This window comes from Salvia splendens, chromosome 11 (genome assembly GCF_004379255.2).
Source record: "Salvia splendens isolate huo1 chromosome 11, SspV2, whole genome shotgun sequence".
Taxonomy (NCBI): Eukaryota; Viridiplantae; Streptophyta; class Magnoliopsida; order Lamiales; family Lamiaceae; genus Salvia; species Salvia splendens.
The window spans coordinates 27,279,409-27,301,617 of NC_056042.1; the positions used below are offsets into that span (position 1 = coordinate 27,279,409).

Sequence of the window (22,209 nt, forward strand, 5' to 3'; positions counted from 1 at the left end):
ACTGCGTTGTCCCCTGCCATTCCTCTCTTTTCTCTCTCTATTCAACTGTGTTGTGCCCCCAGATATCGATTTATTGATAATCAAGATCCAAATTTATTCATCAGTCAAATTTGTTGAGTTTCGTCTTCTATGGAAAGTCGATGGTTTCTAAATTTTTTGGTTGATTTCCTTGAAATTATGTTGTTCTGAATATTTTGGTGTTCATCTTTTGAAATTAATTTGATATTTGCAGCACATTTGTGGTTAATTTTTGTTCATTGTATTGAGTTTTTTCATGTCTTCAAACTGTTCGACAAAAAGCCCCAATCAGTTTTTAAATGGATTCTAAACATTTAGAGCTTCTAAACAATGAAAATACAAAATTAATACATTTGTTTAGATAAGGCGATTGTCGACTCAAATATTTTTGGGTGTTTTTTTTCATATTATGCATTTTTTATTTATTTTTATTTGGATGATCCATTCATAATTTTTTTATTTTGTACCTATTGTACTTTAAAAAAAATTATGGATTTTTATTTTGGATTTGTTCTAAGTGAATGTAATCTAGTTGCTAAACAATAGTTGGTTTAAAAATAATGGTACCCATAATTCTTAATCAATACAGAGTACTATAATTTTTTGTAAATTTTAGAATTATAAAATAAAGGATTTAAAATTATAATACAATTCCATAGCAATTCCTTAATTATACCGAACGAAAGATTTGGAATTGAATTATAATTCAATTTCCTCCGATTCAATTCCATAGAATTCTAATTCTAATTTCGTGTACCGAACGGACCCATATACTATACATGAGATGCAATCAAATACAAACTCTAAAAATCAAATGCAAACTCTAAATATTACTCCATCCGTTCCATAAAAATATGGGCAATAGATATGACACGAGAATTAAGATAAAATTGGTAAAGTAAAAAAGAGGAGGAAAATGGTATAGTAAGTAAGAGAGATGAGAATAATGGTAGTTAAAGTAGTGTTATTGGATAATGAGACCTATATTTTTATATTGATATAACTTTACAAAAATGGAATGCCCATATTTTTGTGGGACCCTTCAAGGGTGACAATAAGTAAATAATACAATGCCCAAAATCAGAAAGCAACTTTCAATGAAAAGAGTTCCCGATGGATATGGTCCCCCTTGCCAGATTGAGTGACCTTTCTCCTTGCAGAACCGTGGAAAAGTCCGATGCGAAGGAAGAGAGATAGAACAAATCTGGGTCGAAAATATGCAAATTTGGGGTTATTTAGGTAATTTTCTATACATGAATTCCTTAACTCACCTGTCCAGAAAAGCAAAATCACCAATTTGGAGAGATTGGGTATCTAAAGAAATGACTTATTTTTATCGGGCCTTGGCCAAATACTAAGACCTTGTAGAAATAGAAAGTGGCCAACCAAACATATGATAGTTAAAAATAAGACCTAGTTAGAGGCTCTAAATGACCAACCAAATACTCCCTAACTATATTGTTAGCCTTAATTGCATAGTCATTCTATGAGTAACTATATTGTTAGCCTTAATTTCATAGTCACTGGTAAATTCACATTATCAAACACAAATATGACGAGGCATATAACAATCATATATTGTGTAAATGATCGCATGTGGGTGTGATCTGTTGCTAACTTTTTTTTAAATTGCCAACTCATCAACGTAGTGTATTAAAAATGTCAACATGATCACATTAAAATGTCAACATATATTTGTGTTGACATTTTAATACATTGTGTTGTGTCAACACAAATATCTGTTGACATTTTAATGTGATCGTGTTGACATTTTTAATATGCTACGTAGATGAGTTAGTCCATTGGCCTATTCGACGTAGGTCGTATGTCCGACGCGACCACCAGGAAGCTCACAGACGTCTGGTTGAAGACTATTTTGCCGCGATGGGGCCCGACTGTTTTCCGCCTCCGGTTTAGAATGTCGAGGTACCTTTTTCTCAGCATTGTTCGTACATTGTCTTCACGTGATGAATACATCACGTTTCGGGAGGATGGCATCGGAAAACCCGGCCTTACACCATTTCAAAAGTGCACGACTGCTATTCGTCAGTTGGCATACGACACCACGGCGGACCTTTTTGACGAGTACCTCCACTGTGGGGAGACTACAGGCCGCGAGTGTCTGAAGAGCTTTTGTCGGGGGATAGTAGAGGCCTATGGCGACACATATTTGCGCAAGCCGACAGCCACTGATTGCCAGGGTCTGATGCAGATGCACGAGAGGGCGCACGGGTTTCCCGGGATGCTCGGGAGCATCGACTGTATGCACTGGGAGTGGAAGAATTGTCCGACGACGTGGAGAGGCCAATTCACAAGTGGTTACAAGGGCAGCCACCCGACGATGATCCTCGAAGCCGTCGCTGACCATCGGCTCTGGATCTGGCATGCTTACTTCGGCGTAGCCGGGTCGAACAACGACATCAACGTCCTCAACTCGTCCACCCTCTTCACCGACCAATGTAACGGCAACGGCCCGGTCATCGAGTTCACTGCCAACAGACGCCAATACCATATGGGGTACTACTTGGCCGATGGCATCTACCCACGGTGGCCAGTTTTCCTAAAGACGGTCAGCTGCCCAATTGGTGAGAAGAGGGTTTTATTTGCGCAAAAGTAGGAGGCGGCGCGGAAGGATGTCGAGCGGGCATTTGGGGTGCTCCAATCACGGTGGGCAATTGTGAAAGGGCCGGCTCGTTTCTGGTACAAGGAAGTCATCGCCGATGTCATATATGCGTGCATAATCATGCACAACATGATAGTCGAGAGTGAAGGCGGAAGCATCACCGACTGGAATGAAGACGACCGTGCATCTAGCTCTTCCGGCACATCGACCGACACACCCGATAGAGGGTTACCGTTAGACTTCGAAGAGGTTCTATCTAGACAGGCCTCAATGCGCAACCAACAGGAGCATGCGCAGCTCATGAGCGACATGATTGAAGAAGTGTGGGCTCGTAACCGCCGTCGCTGAGTTTGCGTTTTTTATTAATTCGCATTGTAATGTATTAATTTTTATTAAATGAAATGAAGTTTTTGAAATTCGTATTTTAATGTATTATTTTTTTTAAATTCGTATGGATTTTGTAAATATTAAAAAAAATGATGACGTGGCGAGCCTTAGGGCGCCCCACTGCAGGTGGGGAGGTAGGAGAATAAAACTGCTGACGTGGCGCGCCATAGGGCGCCCCATTGCTAATGCCCTCATGCCAAAAATGGCCATAGAGTACTCCAATAATTAACAAATAATCCAAAAAGGCTGATCAAAGACTTAATTTTGAAAGGGACAACACATTTTTGCTTTTGCGTTTGCGTTATAATAAAAAAAAAATTATAATTCAAAGAAAAACTATAAAAATTAGAATTGAACTAGACAGAGGCTGTGTAAACACAAACCCCATCCTACACAAATTATGACACAAGTTCGACCACAAAATCCAACCTTAGGGTAGTAAAAACTTGGGAGAAGACGCACTTCCCGTCGTTCATGCACGAAGGGCGGGACACGTTGGAGGCGGCATCTCAGTATGGCAACTAGTTAGCGATGGAGGGAAGCATAAGCTACTTGTTTATGAAATGAAAATGAACGACGAGATGATGAACAACGTTTGTAAGAAATGGGAAAATAAAACTATAAAAATAATTACACGGTCATATTTATAAATTTCTTGTTAGTGTTTTATTTTATCCAACATTCCATAAAGTAGCAATAATAACACCAAACTAATTATTTCAATATTTATGCAAACGACAAGTGGGCACAGCCACAAGAGGCATAGCTCTAGAAGTAGCAACACCAAAATTCTCAGTCATGTCCACTTCACTACCTTTCATCCCATCTGGAAGCTTCCAATCAAAGCAATGCACCAACTGCGCAAGCACCAGTTTCACCACCGTCAGTCCTAACTGCAACCCGGGGCAGCCCCGCCTACCCGCACCAAACGGTAGCAGTTCGAAATGGTGGCCTCTCAGGTCTATCTGGCTGCCAATGAACCTCTCTGGCGCAAAAGAGTCAGGGTCAGCCCAAGCACCGGGATCCCTCCCGATAGCCCACACATTCACTATGACTCTTGCCTTTTTAGGCACGTGGAACCCTCCGACCTCACAGTCCTCCATGGATTCGTGAGGAATTAGGAGGGGGCCCACAGGATGGAGACGCATGGCTTCCTTGACCACACAGTCCAAGTATTGGAGCTTTTCAAGATGTGATTCTTCAACCATTTGATCCAATCCCACCACTGATTCCAGTTCTTGCTGGAGTTTCTTCATTACTGCCGGATGCTTCATCAGTTCCGACATTGCCCAGTCGAGTGTTGTTGATGAGGTATCCATCCCTCCTACGATCATATCCTTGTAAAAAGAAATTAAATTCAATTTCTCAGTATAACAGAATTAGACCAAACTTCATAATTTTAAAAAAACGGTAACATTTTTACGTAAAGAACAGCCTTGACATGGCGACGGTCGAATTCAAATCCTGCTTGTCCGGATTCCATAATCTCCATTAGTGTATCAACAATGTCTGCAGTCTGCTGCTCCTCGTGCCTCTTCATCTTCATGTGATCATCGATTATTTCTTCCAAAATCCCATCAAAAATGTTGCTCACTCGCTTCATCTTGCCATGTAATCCCTGAAGATTAAGCACGCCAATGTACGGAAAATAGTCGGCCAGATTGAATTTCCCAAAAATCTCCATTGTTTCCCTGATCACATCTTTGAACCCGATCTCCTCCATAGTTGAATATTTCTTCCCAAATAGCATCAAGAAATTCATGTCGCCGCTGAGAGCAGAAACCCGGGCGCTGAGATCCACGGCTTCCCGGTTCTCAGCAGCCCGTTCGAGAGAAGCAACGAGCAGCCCGAGTTCGGCCCGTCTCATGGGCTCGAACTGGCTGATCTTATGATTGCTCAGCAGCTTCAAGGCGCAGAGTTTCCGCATGTGGCGCCAGAACGGGCCGTACGGCCCAAAAGCTATGTCTCTCTGGTCGTAGGCTATGTATACGGCGGCCTGGATGGGAGGCCGGCTGGCGAAGATGAGGTCGTGAGTCTTGAGAACGAGCTCGGCTGCAGCGGGAGACGACACGACGAGTGTTGGAACGAAGCCGAAGCGCAAGCCCATGATCGGGCCGTGTTTTTGGGCTAGGCGGTGCAAATCACGGTGAGGGTTCTTCCCCAGCAGGTGGAAATGGCCTAGAATGGGAAGGCCTTTCGGGCCGGGAGGCAGCAGCCTCTTCTTGTTTTTCCGCCCGAGTTGTTGCCGGAGGAAATAGACAAACACAATCACTGATAAAACAAGCCAAATCCAGGCCATATTTCAACTTGATTTGAACTTTGCTTCCCTCTGTTTTTCTCTTTGTGAAGCTATGTGATTATGTAGTGCTCTTTATTTTGCTTGTGGCATGTGTTGAGATGAAAATAAGACTAGCATTAGTACAATATATATACACAAACATGCATGGGAATTAAATAATATATTACTCCTACCGTCCAATTATAAGTCATATACTACTAGCTATTGAAATTAATAGAGTATTATTCTTACCGTCCAATTATCAGTCCTATCTATCTCCATTCCACAGTAGGGGTTTTTTCTTTTTTTTTAGACCAAAATCGAGATTTTCACTTGCTTGTACAAACACTGGATTAATAAATGAGTTAAGGTTAAAATTGGTCCTAAACATATGATCATTTTACCTTTTTCGTCCTAAATTTTATCTTGTGAATTTTTTGGTCCTGCACATATAAAAATTTGATCATTTTGGTCCTCCGTCAATAGTTCTGTCAATTTTTTGACAGTCAACGCGTTTTATCCAATTTTGACCAAATTAGAATCTTAATTCTGATTTTAAGTCACTAATTAATCCCTAATTCTTTTAACAAATATTATAAATCAGAAATAAATAAATAAAAAAATAAAATAAAATGCCTTGTATTTCATTTTTTTTATTTTCTGACCAAAACGGCGTGTTCCCCTGGCCGGAAGGGATGCAATCCTCAATCCCCGAATTGACCTTCATCTCCTTGCCCGATTCCCCCTGAATCATCCCCTGTTTTTCCTCCAGCAAGGTCACGAGCTCCTTAAGCAGCGCCCCGGCGGCCGCCATGTCGCAGGCGGAGGTGTGGAGGCGGAGCGCGAGCACCGAATTTCCGGTGTCGGAGGAAGGTTTGGGATTCTGCCATGAGTTGGTGTTGAGCTCGTGCTCGAGGATGAGGTGCAAGGGGGGATGGGATTGGAATTGGGAGGCGAGAATGTGAGAGGTGGATTGGGAATCGAAGGGGCGGATTTGGAGGTAGGGGTATTGGGGGGTGACGTAGGAGAAGGAGTTGGAGGAGGGGTCGAAGCGGAGCCTGGAGTTGAGGATGGGGTGGGAGGATTGGAGGCTTCGGAGGGAGACGTCGAGGGCTTCGAGAATAGGATGGCCAAGACGGTGATTCCGGTGCCGGTGGGGACGGCGCGGCACCAGCTCAGCTTGGTGGGGCACACGGCACGGGAGGAGGAAACCGACATTATTGATTCCCGACCAACCATGCTCTTCGACGGTACAATTAAACAACTATCAGTTTGATTGCTTTAGGAAATAGTGTTTCATTTATTTGATTTTATGCATCTGCTTCTTTTGGTAAGGTGTGTGCAATGGAGGTGTGAAGATTGTTCGAGATAATGACAGGACAAGGTTGGATTTTCATTTTATTTATTTATTTATTTCTGATTTATAATATTTGTTAAAAGAATTAGGGATTAATTGGTGACTTAAAATCAGAATTAAGATTCTAATTTGGTCAAAATTGGGTAAAACGCGTTGACTGTCAAAAAATTGACGGCACTATTGACGGAGGACCAAAATGATCAAATTTTCATATGTGCAGGACCAAAAAATTTAAAAGATAAAGTTTAGGACCAAAAAGGTAAAATGACCATATGTTTAGGACCAATTTTGGCCTTAACTCTTAATAAATTCAAACATTTTCACTTGCGCAGGTCAACATGTTTTTCCATTTCTCATTCAATCGTGATAACTTCGTCCCAGAATATGCATTCTTTTATTTATGTCATCCCACAAGAATATACGTTCTTTCTGTTTAAGCCAAAATTATATTCTTTTGGGACCGAAAAAATATAAATACCAAGTGATATATTGATTAGTATGGTGTATGCGGCAAATGAAGGTGAACATACTCAATTAATTTAGAGAGAATGAGTAAGGGGGTTGCATACAGTTCCAAAGTATATGAGACATGGATAGACATATTGAATGCATGTTCTCATTGCTTTGATTGGAAGCTTTCGGATATGGACATGACTGAGAACTTGGAGTACTTACTGGTAGAGCTAAAGCCTCTTGTGATTGTACCCACTTGTAGTTTGCATAAGTATTGAAATTTCGTGTTATTATTGCTAATTTTTAGCATCTACTAATTGATTAGAAAAGTGAGAACCTCATATGTAAGCCCCAACACAAAAATAAAAATAAAAAAGAAAAAGAAAAATGTAAGCCCCCACACAAGAAAAAATAAAGAGCACCCACGCCAAACAATCCCCATACACACCAAGAAAGGAGCCATGAAGCTAGAGCATCAAGCACTTAATTAAAGAGACAAGGCACACAACATCACTCATTGCTCACATTTCTCACTATTTATCACATCGCATCAGGAAGCTCCCAATCAAAGCAATGCACCAGTTTCACTGCCAAATGTTAGAAATTTGAAATGGTGGCCTCTCAGGTCTATCTCGCTACCAATGGACCTCTCTGGTATAAAAGAGTCCATGGTAGCCCAAACATCGGGATCCCTTCTGATAGCCCACACGTTCACGATAACTCTTGCTTTTTTAGGCACATGCAACCCTCCATGGATTGGTGAGGGCGCCACGGGATGGAGACGCATGGTTGAATATTTCCCGACAATATCCATTGCCTCCATTTATCTTTGTATGGCATTGACTAAAAATACAAACTCTTTATTTATTTATTTATTTAATGTTATATTCATGTTGATATTGATATCTCTATCATGATATGCACATGCAACATTTTTTCATATGAAAGGATTATAATATAATATACTCCCTTTGTTTTATTATATATAATCTCCCTCCCCTAAAAATAGAAACTCTTTACTTTTAATTCCATTCTCTAAAAATAGACTTTCTATTTAAGGAAATTTCTTTCACTCTAATGAGTTGAGACCCATTTTTCACTGACACATTTTTCTTTCTATCTCTCTTACTTTACCAATTTTATATTAAACCATGTCGTTTCAAAACTTCCTATTTTTAGAGAATGGATGGAGTAAGACAGGCATGCACAACGGTTCCGAACCGCCGGTTCCGGTTCATGAACCGGCAGTTCACGGTTCATCATATGCTTGAACCGGAACCGGCCCGCCAAGGGGTCCCGGCGGTTCCGGTTCCGGTTCAAAAAACCGCCGGTTCACGAGGCGGTTCAAAACCGCCGGTTTTTGGCATGAACCGGCAGTTCACCGGTTTGAACCGGCGATTCAATCGAAAATTAAAAAAAATACTTTTTATGTATAAAAATTGATTTTTATACTTAAAAACAATTTTTACAAATAAATGAATACAAGAAATTTCGTAATAGCCCATAGATATTTGATGGGGCTTGTGAATTTATGAAACCATTCTTGGTTGGTCTTTTATAGAGATATCCTTGAATGTTTTATGTTTCACTTTCGATGTGGGACAAAATCATTTTTGGTTGTTTCTCTTTTATAGAGACATCCTTGAATGTTTTATGTTTCACTTTCGATGTGGGACAAAATCATTCTTGGTTGTTTTTCTTTTATAGAGACATCCTTGAATGTTTTACTTTCGATGTGGGACAAAATATGTTGAAGTATTTTCTTTTATAACTACATGTTTAGAGCATTCATTCATCTTTTTCCAATGTGGGATACAAAACTTTCTTTTATCTTCTACTTTTCTTCATGTTTTGTATAATATATATAAACAAAATTATTATTCAAATATATTCTTGATTGATAAAAATAAAGAATTATTGAGAAATATGATTTGTATATAGAAAATATTTATTTGTATAATAATTATTGTTAGGTTTATACAATTTGTATAAGAATTATTCTTTCAATGTGTATAATATTATTTATTAGTTAACATATGCATAAATTTATAAACCTAAGCAAATCATTAATGATAAAGAACTAATGAATAATAGTTTATGTAATAATATTTGTTGTTAAATTATAATAATAGAAGATAGAGTATTAATATAGACGAAGAATGATGGGCGATCTATAATATACTTATAAATAAAGACTTTTATCCCACATTGAAATAAAGAGTAACACATCCAAAATGTGTAACTATAAAAGAGAATAATTCAATATACTATCTTCTAAATTAAATAAAATCCAATATACTCTAATCCAAGTATTGGCATTTTAAAAATCAAATCCAACTTTAAGTATGGAGTAATTTTTTTTTGTCTTTTTAGTCTTTATTATGTATAAAATGTGCTTAAATAAATTTCAAACAATACAATTTTATTGATAATAAATTTGAATTAGACTAAAAATTACAACTTATAATAAATATATTTTATTTACAAAAATTAATAAACACTACTTAAAGTTAAACCTTTTGATTTTTAAAATATCAATACTTAATATTGGACTTGAGCATTTAAATTGGAAGAGAGTGTATTGAATTATAGGGAAAACACTACTTGAATTATAGAGAGTGTATTGAATTATAGAGAGTGTATTTCAACTTATAATGAATATATTTTATTTACAAAAATTAATAAACACTACTTAATATTTTATTTATCATTAATGATTTGCTTATGTTTATAAATTTATGTATATGTTAACTAATAAATAATATTATACACATTGAAAGAATAATTCTTATACAAATTATATAAACCTAACAATAATTATTATACAAATAAATATTTTCTATATACAAATCATATTTCTCAATAATTCTTTATTTTTATCAATCAAGAATATATTTGAATAATAATTTTGTTTATATATATCATACAAAACATGAAGAAAAGTAGAAGACAAAAGAAAGTTTTGTATCCCACATTGGAAAAAGATGAATGAATGCTCTAAACATGTAGTTATAAAAGAAAGTACTTCAACATATTTTGTCCCACATCGAAAGTGGAACATTAAACATTCAAGGATGTCTCTATAAAAGAGAAACAACCAATAATGATTTTGTCCCACATCGAAAGTGGAACATAAAACATTCAAGGATGTCTCTATAAAAGAGAAACAACCAAGAATGATTTTGTCCCACATCGAAAGAGGAACATAAAACATTCAAGGATTTCTCTGAAACAACCAAGAATGATTTTGTCCCACATCGAAAGTGGAACATAAAACATTCAAGGATGTCTCTATAAAAGAGACACAACCAAGAATGGATTCATAAATTCGCAAGCCTATCAAATATATATGGGCTATTACGAATTTCTTGTATTCATTTGTTTGTAAAAATTGATTTTAAATATAAATATCAATTTTTATAAATAAACTTTTTTTAAAAAAATCGGTTGAACCGGCGGTTTGAACCGTTCAACCGCCGGTTCAAACCGGTAAACCGCCGGTTCACAGTTCACGCATCCTTCGACCCTGAACCGGCCCGTTGGAACCGGCAACCCGCCGGACGGTTCAAACCGCTGGTTCCGGTGCCGGTTCCGGTTCATGAACCGGCAGTTAACCGCCGGGCCGGTTCGGTTTGTGCACGCCTAGAGTAAGTGATTGATATTTCTTTTAAAATTATTTCAATGTTCAATTTCCTTTTTAAGTAAAAACAACACATCCCACTTCATTATCTATGTTAGGCTTATAAGCTGTTCAAATAATTTGTATTCGATTCGATCTTTGAATTTTGATACTTTTATTCCGCTAATACTCGATTAATACAAATACACCAAATTTACGATAACTGGCTAAATTCGATTACATTCTTAATTCTACATTACACACCATTTTTATTTCAACATAATAATTTATCATACTAGCAGACGTAAGATATATCCCTAAATAAAATAACATCAGGTACGATTCAAAAGAAATTCAAGACATGTAGTCGATAAGAGCATCAATAACCCCGTCCCCATTTCCGGCCTCAAGTCCCCTCCACGTCATCATTCCTCTACAGTTGCGGCCCAGCCCCCAACTGCTCTAACCCTGCAGGCCACAACCCGGGCCGCAACTAATAATTGACACTATTCACAACTTCAACCTATTTGACTCGTAAATGCAATACGTTGAACAATTCAAATCGGGAAAATAAATTGTTCATTCGAAAAAGAAATTGCAAGTTCTAGGAAAAAAATACAAATGCAAAAAAACAAAAATTATAACATAAAAAAAAACTAAAAATTATAACAAAAAAATGCAAAAAAAACTAAAAATTAAAACATAAAAAATGCAAGAAAATGCAAAAAAATGAAAAATTAGAGAATTGGATCTGCCGCCCTGTTCTTCCTCTTCCTCCCTCTTCTTCCTCTCCCCCTCCCTCTTCTTCCTCGTCAAATTGCACCAGTAATCAGAAAATTAGGCTCCGTCACCCATCTCCCTCTCCCCGTTCTTCCTCTCCTCCCTCTTCATCCTCTTCCAATTTTTGGCAAAAATTGCTTCCTCCGTCACGTCCCGTACCAGCTAACGCGGGGCCGGGCCGGACCCCGTGACCGTTACCAGGCCGCAAACGCGGCTCCGGGACCGGCCCAGGCCGCAAGTCGCCCCCCTCTTACGCGCAGGACGGGCCGGGACTCGCGATTTGCTGCCCGGCCCGCCGCGTTATTCATGCTCTAACTAGGAATGGCCATGAGATGCTTAACTCTAGCCGTCACCAAACCAAAGTGCTTAGACATGTCTATTTCACTAGGCTTCATACCATTTGGAAGCTCCCAATCAAAGCAATGCACCAATTGTGCCACCACCAGTTTCACCACGGTCAGACCTAGTTGCAGCCCCGGGCAGCCCCTCCTACCCGAACCAAATGGTATGAGCTCGAAATGGCGGCCTCTCAGGTCTATATCGCTATCAATGAACCTCTCAGGTGTAAAAGAGTCTGGATCAGCCCAAACATCAGGATCCCTTCCTATAGCCCACGCGTTCACGATAACTCTTGATTTCTTGGGTATGTAGAAACCATGGAGCTCACAGTTTTCCATGGATTCGTGAGGGAGTAAGAGGGTCGCCACAGGATGGAGACGCATGACTTCCTTGACCACGCAGTCCAGGTATTTGAGTTTGTCGAAATGCGATTCTTCAACCATTTCATCCAATCCCAAGACCGATTCAAGTTCTTGCTGGAGTTTCTTCATCACTGTTGGATGTCTCATCAGTTCCGACATCGCCCATTCTAGTACAGCCGCAGATGTATCCGTTCCTGCTATGAGTAAATCCTGCATTACATCACGTTATTTGAGTAACTAATTTTTTATTTTATCCTCGTACTTACTCTTTTTCCATTAACTCAATAAAAACAAACTTTCTTAAAATCACGTGCCTAAAAGAAAGACTCAAGTAACATAGGACAGACCAGTAGCACGACCTTAATATGGCGTCGGTCGAATTCAAACCCAGCTTCCCCAGACTCCATGATCGCCATCATCGTATCAACGAAGTCCTCGCTCCGCTCCTCCTCCCCCCTCTTCACCACGTGATCGTCGATGATTCTCTCCAAGAATCCATCAAACACCTTGCTCAACTGCTTCATCCTCCGATTCAGCCCTTGCAGATCAAGACTCCCGACGTAGGGGAAGAAGTCCGCGAGATTGAACTGCGCCGCCACCGTCGCCATGAACAGAGCTCTGAACCCCTCTGTTGGAATTTATTTATCATAATATATTCAAGAATACATAATTGAATATGAATAAAGCAAGATCTTTGAACATCATGTATTTCACGTATTAACCATACACATAATGGATCGGAAACTTACCTTTATGATCCACAGCGGAAGCGATTAGGGAAGACGGAGAGAACTTCCTCGCACTTTGGTGTAGTGGCGCAACTCCAAGGATTTGTTTCTCTCTCTTTCCCTCGTTTATGTGTTCTCTGTAATGTGTGTGATTTGATGGGATCCCACACTTGTATTTATAGGCAGAGAGAGGACAAACCCTAATTATAAAACATTAAAGCCCTTTCCATCAAAGTGGCTATTTAATTAGGACGTTTCTTTTTGACCAAGTAATACTAAAATCAAATTAAATAATTGATCATAATATTTGATTTGATTTTATTAGTCAATAACATAATAATGTCAAATTCATGACAATCAAAACCATATATATTCTTGACTAAATTAATGCTAATCAAGATATTATTATATAATATCTCAATTTCCTTAATAGCAATACACTAATAGGAAACATATATATTAGTCAATAATTAGTGACTAATTAGGAAACGTCTCATTTAAATCAATATATTCAATTGATAGCTAATTAATTAGGGAAAAATGTGTCTTATACCAAGTTAATGTATTATACTAAAAATCCAATTCTATTTAGGATTCTATCACATGTCACATATGTGAGACATAAAACTTACATTCTCCCACTTGGCGAACATGTGGGACACAAAGTTTTCGATTCTCCCACTTGTCACACTTGACAGAGCCACAGTAAAATAGACATAATAAACATAAGACGCGCATAATATTGGACTTTATAAATACTTTCATCATTGGCAAACATAAGTATTATATTAGAGAGACTACTAATGTGGGTCATGGCGGGCGTATATCATTCAATCGATATAGTTCCTTCCATGTACCACATCACCAATATCCACTCTAATATAATCTATAAGTGACACCGCGTCCGTAATTGTCTTATTTCAAGACCTCCTGCATTAATACTAAAAACGTATATATGCATATCAATAATAAGTTTATGCAGGAAAAGTAGGAATATCATTTATTGAATTCAAAATATCCATAACTTAAGTGTCTGAACCAACATGGAAACATAATGATTAGACGTTTCCATACCCAAGACCCATTCTGTTAACTTATTCCATAAATGTCTTAGGCGGTAACGCCATAGTCAATGGATCAGCTACTATAAGCTGTGTGCTTATATATTTCATAGATATTCTTTGATCCCAAACTTCATCTTTCACGACAAGAAGCTTTAATTCCATGTGTTTAGCTCCTTTGAATACTTGTCATTCTTACAGAAAGATACGATTGCACTATTATCACAATACAATTTCAAGGACATTGATATTGAGCAGACAATACCAAGGCCTGAAATAAAATTTTGCAATCATTAATGCTTCAAAGCAAGCCATAAATTCAGCTTTAATGGTGAATATTGAATTAGAACTTTGCTTTACACTTTTCCATGATATAGCTCCTCCAGCCATAAGAAGAATGTAATCAAAAGTCGATTTTCTAAAGTCAACACATCAATCATAATCTGAATCGGAATATCCAATCACTTCTAATTGATCAGATTTCCTAAACGTGAGCATAAAATCTTTTGTCCCCTTTAAGTATCTCATTGTCTTCTTTGCAGCTCTCCAATGTTCAACACCAGGGTTACTTTGGTAACGGCTTAGCATTCCAACTGCAAAGCTGATGTCTGGTCTAGTACAGACTTAAGCATACATCAAACTTCCCACAATAGATGCATAAGGAATATTTTCCATCTCTTTACGTTCCAATTCAGTTTTTGGACATTGATTCAAATTGAATTTGTCGCCTTTATGAATTGGAACAACACTTGGAGAACATGCACTCATCCCATACCTCTCTAAAATTCGATCTATGTAGCTTTTCTGAGACAATCCTAACATTCCACGTGATCGATTACGTGATATTTCTATCCCAATCACGTAGGATGTCTCACACATATCTTTCATGTTGGAATTTTTTAGAGAGATAATTTTATTGTCATGTAGTAATCCAATGTCACTACTAGCAAGCAATATATCATCAACATACAGAACCAAAATTATGAACTTGCTCCCACTAACCTTGAGGTATATGCACCGATCAACGGTGTTTTCTTTAAAACCAAAAGCAGTAATAGTGTCATGGAATTTAAAATACCATTGTCGAGAAGCTTGTTTCAGTCCATAAATTGATTTCTTAAGTTTGTAGACTAAATTTTCATTCCCTTTCTTAATGAAGCCTTTAGGTTGTTTCATGTAGACTTATTCCAAATTATCATTCTGAAAAGCAATATTCACATCCAATTGATGTAGTTCCAAGTTAAAATGGGCTACAAGTGCCAAAATAATTCTAAGTGAGTCCTTCTTTTGATACAGGAGAGAAGGTCTCTTTATAATCAACACCATCTTTCTGAGTGAAACCTTTAGCAACAAGTCTGGCTTTAAATCGTTCGATTAAACCATCTATGTCGAATTTGGTCTTGAAGACCCTTTTTACACCCAATACACTTTTGTCTATCAGGTAATTCGACAAGGTCCCAGACTTTATTATAATACATTGATTTTAACTCTTTTATCATGGCATCAATCCATTTATTAGAATTATTACGCTTAATGGCTAGTGAATATGAAACTGGATCATTACGGATTCCTATATCACATTCGGATTCTTGGAGATATGCCACATAGTCATCAGAAATGGCCACCTTCGTTCTCATTAAGAAAGCATTAATGGCACTTCTGGAGATGTTTCTTCCACACCTATGTTCAATGACTTTGGCATCATCATTAAGTGGTTGGTCATTCAAATGTTCAATATTGTTAGGCTATTCAACAATATTTGGCACACTTAATTCTTAAGGAAATGAGGGAAGAGAGAAATCTATCCTTATTTTACTAATGACCGCATTATGAGTGTTAAAACTCCTACTGATATCACCATTATCAAAGAATCATATATTTCCAGTTTCTACAATTCTCATGGTATCATTAGGACAATAAAACCTATATACCCTTTGGATTTTTCTGGTAACCCATAAAATAACCACTAATTGTCTAAAATCCAATTTCTTTTCTTGCGAAGATTATACTCTAGTTTCCGCTGGACAGCCCCAAACATGAAGGTGCTGTAAATATATACACTGCAGTTCTTAGAGCATACTTCCACAACGATACGGGTAAGGTAGAATTGCTTAACATACTTCTAACCATTTCCATGAGGGTTCGGTTACGTCTTTCAGCAACACCATTCTGCTGAGGCGTACCAGGCATTGTGTATTGAGCACAAATGTCATGCTTTTCTAAGTATTTGGCAAACGATCCAGGTAATTGACCCATTTCAGTGGTACGACCATAAAATTCACCACCTCTATCAGATCGAACAATTTTCACATTTCTATTTAATTGCCTTTCAACCTCAGTCACAAAATGTTCAAGTGTTTCTGCTGCCTGAGATTTTTCATGCAATAAATATATCCATAACGCGAATAATCGTCAATAAAGGTGATGAAATACTTTTCTCCACCAAAAGTTGGGACATCAAAAGGTCCACAAATATCTGTATGTATAATTTGAAGGAGCTCAGTGCTTCTTGTGACATTTTTCTTATTGTGTTTGGTTTGTTTACCTTTAATACAATCCACACAAAGGTAAAGCTTGTAAAGTTTAAATTCGAATTAATATTATCCTTTATAAGCCTCTTAATGTTTTCACTGGAAATATGATCCAGTTTCTTTATGCCATAAGAATGATAAATTCGAATGAATATTATCCTTTAGACGCTCCTTTAGTTGCAATGTGAGCTTGAGATGCACTCATTCCATGCTTCTTCAGCTTTTGCTCATCCTGGACCAACATGTTTATCAATTCATAGAAGTCCACTTATCATTTATAGTGTTATAATGAATTGGGAATGGTCCATATTGAGGAGGAAAGAAGGTTAGGAAAATTGGACAAGAAAACCCCCGTCCACCGATAATCCTAACTTTCCCAGCTTGGAAGCATTATTCATGTACATCACATGCTCGTACATGGTCTGAGAACCATTATATTGCATGCTCATGAGATCCTTCATAAGTTTTCCTGCAAGAGACTTATATGCAGTTTTGAAGCGATCTTCAACATTCTGCAAAATATTCTTTTGCAACATCAGTTACTGGGAGGCTCGCCTTAATATTATTGGCAACGAACATTCTTATGAACTTTAAACTTAGCATGTTAGATTTTTTTTCCAAGCATTATGGGAAATCAGCCGAACTACTTTCATCTGTAAGATTGGCTGGCTTGTCATTCAACAGTGCTAGGTCCAAGTCCATTACTCCCAGTGTGAACTCAAGTTTTTCTTTCCATTCAGAGAAGTTGGTTCCATTAAGTTGGGGAACGTTTGAGGTGAACATACTAGTAGAAAACGATGCTTGACATTGTAGAAAACAATAAGAGAATGAATGCTCACATATAAAGCTTTGAATAATAACACGAACATTAATTTGAAAATCCATATATTAAGTAACTATGAAAACTCCTTTGGGTAGTCTTCACACAATAATAAACACCATGCTTTTAATATTCATATCTTAATTCAATAATTGAGTAATAATAAATTGGCGTTACCTTTGGGTAATCGACACCAATTTAAATTATTAACTCCATTAGTGTTCATTATGTCGCAAAGACTATTTCCTTTGGGAATCTAGACCTTTTATGACAAACAAACTATTTAGATAATGAATAGCCACAACAAGCATGATGATTAATTGCATACATAGATTTTCATATTAACTTGATTATAAACTCTTCTTATTTTACCTCACTTTGATGATTGCAAAATAAACATAATATAATCAAGAGTATATTGATTAATGATTTAAACAGATTTTCACTGTACTAAGTTGATTATAAACTTTCTTCTTATTTTACCTCACTTTGGTGATTGCAAAATAAACATAATATAATCAAGAATGTATATTGATTAATTGTTTAAACAAATTTTAATATGACTTTGATTATAGACTCTCCTTATTTTACCTCACTTTGGTGATTGCAAAATAACCGTACTATAATCAAAAGACATACCCTTAAAACATGAATTGAATCATTTAATCATTCCTTCCATATCATATAAACTCAATTCACATGAGATAATTCAATTCAACAGCAATTCCAAAAAATACGTGCACAATTATGTATACAAAATTACAAACTTAATTCATCAACTAAAAATAAACATAGTAAGCGTGCATATAACATTGATTCACGGTAGTGAGCATACAAATGTGAATTGACAATTCATCAACTAAAAATATCCAAAACATAATGCGTGCGTAACAAGATTCAAAATATACACTTTTAATGTACAACATATTCTCTCGAATCTATGGCATCAAATAATCATCATCCAATTTAATAGCAATTTTTAATTGATAAAGCAATTAATGTCACGTAATACATGAATAATTGAATCAACAAATCTTGAATTTATAATATGCTGATCATATTAAAATAATCGATTCAATCCATAATAATTTATCAAAAAATAAATTCAAAAAAATGGTTTCAATAATACGAAAATACATGAGTTCTCAACCATGTTCTGATACCACATGTTGGAATTTATTTATCATAATATATTCAAGAATACATAATTGAATATGAATAAAGCAAGATCTTTGAACATCATGTATTTCACGTATTAACCATACACATAATGGATCGGAAACTTACCTTTATGATCCACAGCGGAAGCGATTGGGGAAGACGGAGAGAACTTCCTCGGACTTTGGTGTAGTGGCGCAACTCCAAGGATTTGTTTCTCTCTCTTTCCCTAGTTTATGTGTTCTCTGTAATGTGTGTGATTTGATGGGATCCCACACTTGTATTTATAGGTAGGGGTGGGTCATTACAGTATACCGTACCGACCGTGCCATACCGCATACCGTACCGGAAAGTACGGTATGACAAAATTCAATACCGATACCGTACCGAATTTTCGATATACCGAAATTCCGGTATACCGAAAATTCCGGTATGATATTTTTTGATACCGTTACCATACCGTTATTACGGTATACCGTAATAACGGTATGGTAACGGTAACGGTATACCGAAAAATAATTGGTTTCTTGACTTGTTCATTTACTAATTGGTTTCTCGATTGTTCATTATTTTTTGCTATCAGTAATTCGTCCATCACTCTATTCAATTTTATATTTTGGTTAGCATGCTATCAAGTATCATAGTATATTTGTTGTTGCCGATGATGTTGATCTTTAAGTATCTTTTAATATATATTTATGGATTATTTTGATTACATATATTCAGAATTTTATCCCATAATCGTGGTTAATGATAAAATGAAGGTACTTATTGATTATTTTTGGCTATTTAGACCAATAGTAGTAATAATTGGTCTTATAAATAAAATCTCCAAATAGATTTACAAGTGTAATGAAATAAAGATTCAATTTTTTCCCCCTAGACTTTAATTTCAATCTATCATTATAAACATGCATACAAATTCTCAAAAATATTAACAAGGCACGGTCTTCCTTTGATTTGAATAAATTTTTAAAATACTAGCAAATAATATTTTTTTAATGTGAAAATACTAAAATTCAACATATATCAAAATTTGGCTCATTTGTTGGTTACGATGAGTATCCTATTTATTCATCCTTCAATTTAAGTAGTATATAAAATAAGATAACATACAATGAATTAAACACTAATTAAACGATTTGATTCATTTACAGTTGCACATATTTTTAATTGACATTTTATGAAGTGAGACGAAGAATAAAACAAAATTTTTAATTACTTTGTATATTTGGAATATGACGTTACACAAAGAATCATATACTAAATGGTGTGAGTTAATACAAATTCTTTCAAATGTGCTCTGTTGAAACATATTCCCGATATCGTATTTCCAATCTTCTTTCGGTGTTATGTGCTATTGTGTTTATTATATTTAATAGGATGAGTTGATAAAAAAATAATTCAGGTTAATTTTGAATTTGTTTGAATAAATTATCATTTGAATGTTTAATTTTATTGTATTAATTGATGTATTAAATTTTTTTAATATAATATATATAAATGTAATATATATTACAACATATTTAATATTAATATATATATATATATCCTATATATATAAATAATAATCTATCGGTATACCGGTATACCGTATACCGAATCTTCGGTATATACCGAATATTCGGTATACCACGGTATACCGGTATACCGTGGATTCGGTATATACCGAAGTTTCGGTATACCGTGGTATACCGGTATACCGCGGTATAGAAAAATTGATACCGTTACCGTACCGAAACACTGCGGTACGGTATCATACCGTACCGGAAACTACGGTATACCGAAAAATTGGTATTTTTGGTATTTTTTCGGTACGGTAAGTCCGGTATTATGGTATTTCGGTATAATTTCTCACCCCTATTTATAGGCAGAGAGAGGACAAACCCTAATTATAAAACATTAAAGCCCTTTCCATCAAAGTGGCTATTTAATTAGGACGTTTCTTTTTGACCAAGTAATACTAAAATCAAATTAAATAATTGATCATAATATTTGGTTTGATTTTGTTAGTCAATAACATAATAATGTCAAATTCATGACAATCAAAACCATATATATTCTTGACTAAATTAATGCTAATCAAAATATTATTATATATAAATATCTCAATTTCATTAATAGCAATACATTAATAGAAAACATATATATTAGTCAATAATTAGTGACTAATTAGGAAACGTCTCATTTAAATCAATATATTCAATTGATAGCTAATTAATTAGGGAAAAATGTGTCTTATACCAAGTTAATGTATTATACTAAAAATCCAATTCTATTTAGGATTCTATCACATGTCACATATGTGAGACATAAAACTTACACCCTCCTCATCAAAATCCCCATCGGAATACTTCCTTCCGAAAATCATCAAGCAGTTCATGTCGCCGTTGACGGCCGAGATCGCCGCGCTGAGATCGACGCTCTCTCCCCCCTCAGCAGCGCGCTTTAGGGAGCCAACAAGAAGCCCGACCTCGGCCTTTCTCATTTGACAAAAATGGTCGATCTTGAAACTGCTCAGCAGCTGCAGCGTGCAGAGTTTCCGCATGTTGCGCCAGTACGGGTCGTACGGAAATTGTCTTGATGCCCATGTTTCAGCAAAGAAAAGTAACCCACAAATTAAAAGTTGCTAGTTAGACTAACAACTTTTAAAATTAAACCAAGATAGTGGAATAAATTACTAGATTGTCTTTATCTTTTCACTCTCAGTTTATGCATAAATATTACTTCATCAGTCCTATAATAATTGTCACTCTTTTTCATTTCGGTTCATCTCATAATAATTGTCACTAGGGGTGTGCATTCGGGTTTTGGTTCGGTTTTTTGCCAAAACCGAACCGAACCCGAAAAACCGAAAAACCGAAAACCGAACTTAAAAAATCGAAAAACCCGAACAAACCCGAAAAAAACCGAAAAACCTGAAAAAAAATAAATATAATATAAATATATTTTTATATATGTGTATTTTATTTTATTTTATATACTAATAGAATATTTATATATAATATAAAATTAATAATACATATAATATATATTATATAGTAGAATATATTAAAAGAATATATATTATATATAATATAATATATTAAATTAATAGAATATATATATAATTCGATTTTTTGGTTTTTTAGTTTTTTTCTTCGCCCGAACCGAACCGAAAAACCAAATTTTTTTTATTTTTAAAACCGAACCGAACCGAACCGAAAAACCGAAAAAAACCGAACCGAATTTCAAAATTTCGGTTTGGTTCGGTTCGGATATTCGGTTTCCGGTTTTTTTGCTCACCCCTAATTGTCACACTTTATTTCTACCATAAATGATAAGTAGGTCCCGCATTCTACTAACTCACTTTACTCACATTTTATTATAAAATCAATATAAAAAGTGGGTCTCACATTCAACTAACTTTTCTAACCAACTTTTTTTTATATTTCTTGAAACTCATGCCAACAATAAAAGTGACAATTACTGTGGAACGAAGGGAGTATTGAGGTTATTTTCTATAAAAAAATTTAATATGATATTCAATCTTTGCATCAAAGATAAATTAAAGATAATTTAATTTATTTTATTACACTGTAAAACGCATCACTTACGAATATAATTAACACAAACTATGATATCATAGTCATTATTTTATGAACGTGGATAATACTATACTGAGGCTTCATTTGGTACACGGAATTGGAAATCTA

The 22,209-nt window shown here is 35.9% G+C and overlaps 3 protein-coding genes across 3 annotated transcripts; 1 reads left to right on the forward strand and 2 right to left on the reverse strand.

Moving 5' to 3' along the window:
* Positions 1 to 3,649: 3,649 nt before the first annotated feature.
* On the reverse strand, positions 3,650 to 5,341 carry LOC121755103 (cytochrome P450 71AU50-like). Its single transcript, XM_042150398.1, has 2 exons — positions 4,452 to 5,341; positions 3,650 to 4,365 (listed from the first exon to the last, which is right to left on the reverse strand). The coding sequence occupies exons 1-2, from the start codon at positions 5,325 to 5,327 to the stop codon at positions 3,748 to 3,750; spliced, it is 1,494 nt and encodes a 497-aa protein (XP_042006332.1). The 5' UTR covers positions 5,328 to 5,341; the 3' UTR covers positions 3,650 to 3,747.
* Positions 5,342 to 6,240: 899 nt separating this feature from the next.
* On the forward strand, positions 6,241 to 7,944 carry LOC121755104. Its single transcript, XM_042150399.1, has 3 exons — positions 6,241 to 6,556; positions 6,642 to 6,690; positions 7,852 to 7,944. The coding sequence occupies exons 1-3, from the start codon at positions 6,241 to 6,243 to the stop codon at positions 7,877 to 7,879; spliced, it is 393 nt and encodes a 130-aa protein (XP_042006333.1). The 3' UTR covers positions 7,880 to 7,944.
* A 3,882-nt stretch (positions 7,945 to 11,826) lies between these two features.
* LOC121754710 (cytochrome P450 71AU50-like) lies at positions 11,827 to 21,277 on the reverse strand. The gene is made up of 4 exons (XM_042150024.1): positions 21,242 to 21,277; positions 20,840 to 21,143; positions 12,564 to 12,844; positions 11,827 to 12,426 (listed from the first exon to the last, which is right to left on the reverse strand). Exons 1-4 carry the CDS (start codon positions 21,275 to 21,277, stop codon positions 11,827 to 11,829), a joined length of 1,221 nt encoding a protein of 406 aa, XP_042005958.1.
* Between the last annotated feature and the right edge of the window lie 932 nt (positions 21,278 to 22,209).

What these genes read in the sequence shown, in the direction of transcription:
- LOC121754710 (XM_042150024.1), bottom strand. Translation starts at nt 21,277, where the DNA reads ATGAAAAAGAGTGACAATTATTATAGGACTGATGAA. An exon ending in ATTATTATAGGACTGATGAA is followed by an intron (nt 21,144 to 21,241) that starts GTAATATTTATG and finishes TAGTCTAACTAG; the next exon opens with CAACTTTTAATTTGTGGGTT. An exon ending in ATATTAAGGTCGTGCTACTG is followed by an intron (nt 12,427 to 12,563) that starts GTCTGTCCTATG and finishes GATGTAATGCAG; the next exon opens with GATTTACTCATAGCAGGAAC.
- LOC121755103 (XM_042150398.1), bottom strand. Translation starts at nt 5,327, where the DNA reads ATGGCCTGGATTTGGCTTGTTTTATCAGTGATTGTGTTTGTCTATTTC. An exon ending in ATGTCAAGGCTGTTCTTTAC is followed by an intron (nt 4,366 to 4,451) that starts GTAAAAATGTTA and finishes TCTTTTTACAAG; the next exon opens with GATATGATCGTAGGAGGGAT.
- LOC121755104 (XM_042150399.1), top strand. Translation starts at nt 6,241, where the DNA reads ATGGGATTGGAATTGGGAGGCGAGAATGTGAGAGGTGGATTGGGAATC. An exon ending in ACCAACCATGCTCTTCGACG is followed by an intron (nt 6,557 to 6,641) that starts GTACAATTAAAC and finishes TCTTTTGGTAAG; the next exon opens with GTGTGTGCAATGGAGGTGTG. An exon ending in CGAGATAATGACAGGACAAG is followed by an intron (nt 6,691 to 7,851) that starts GTTGGATTTTCA and finishes TTGCTTTTTTAG; the next exon opens with GCACATGCAACCCTCCATGG.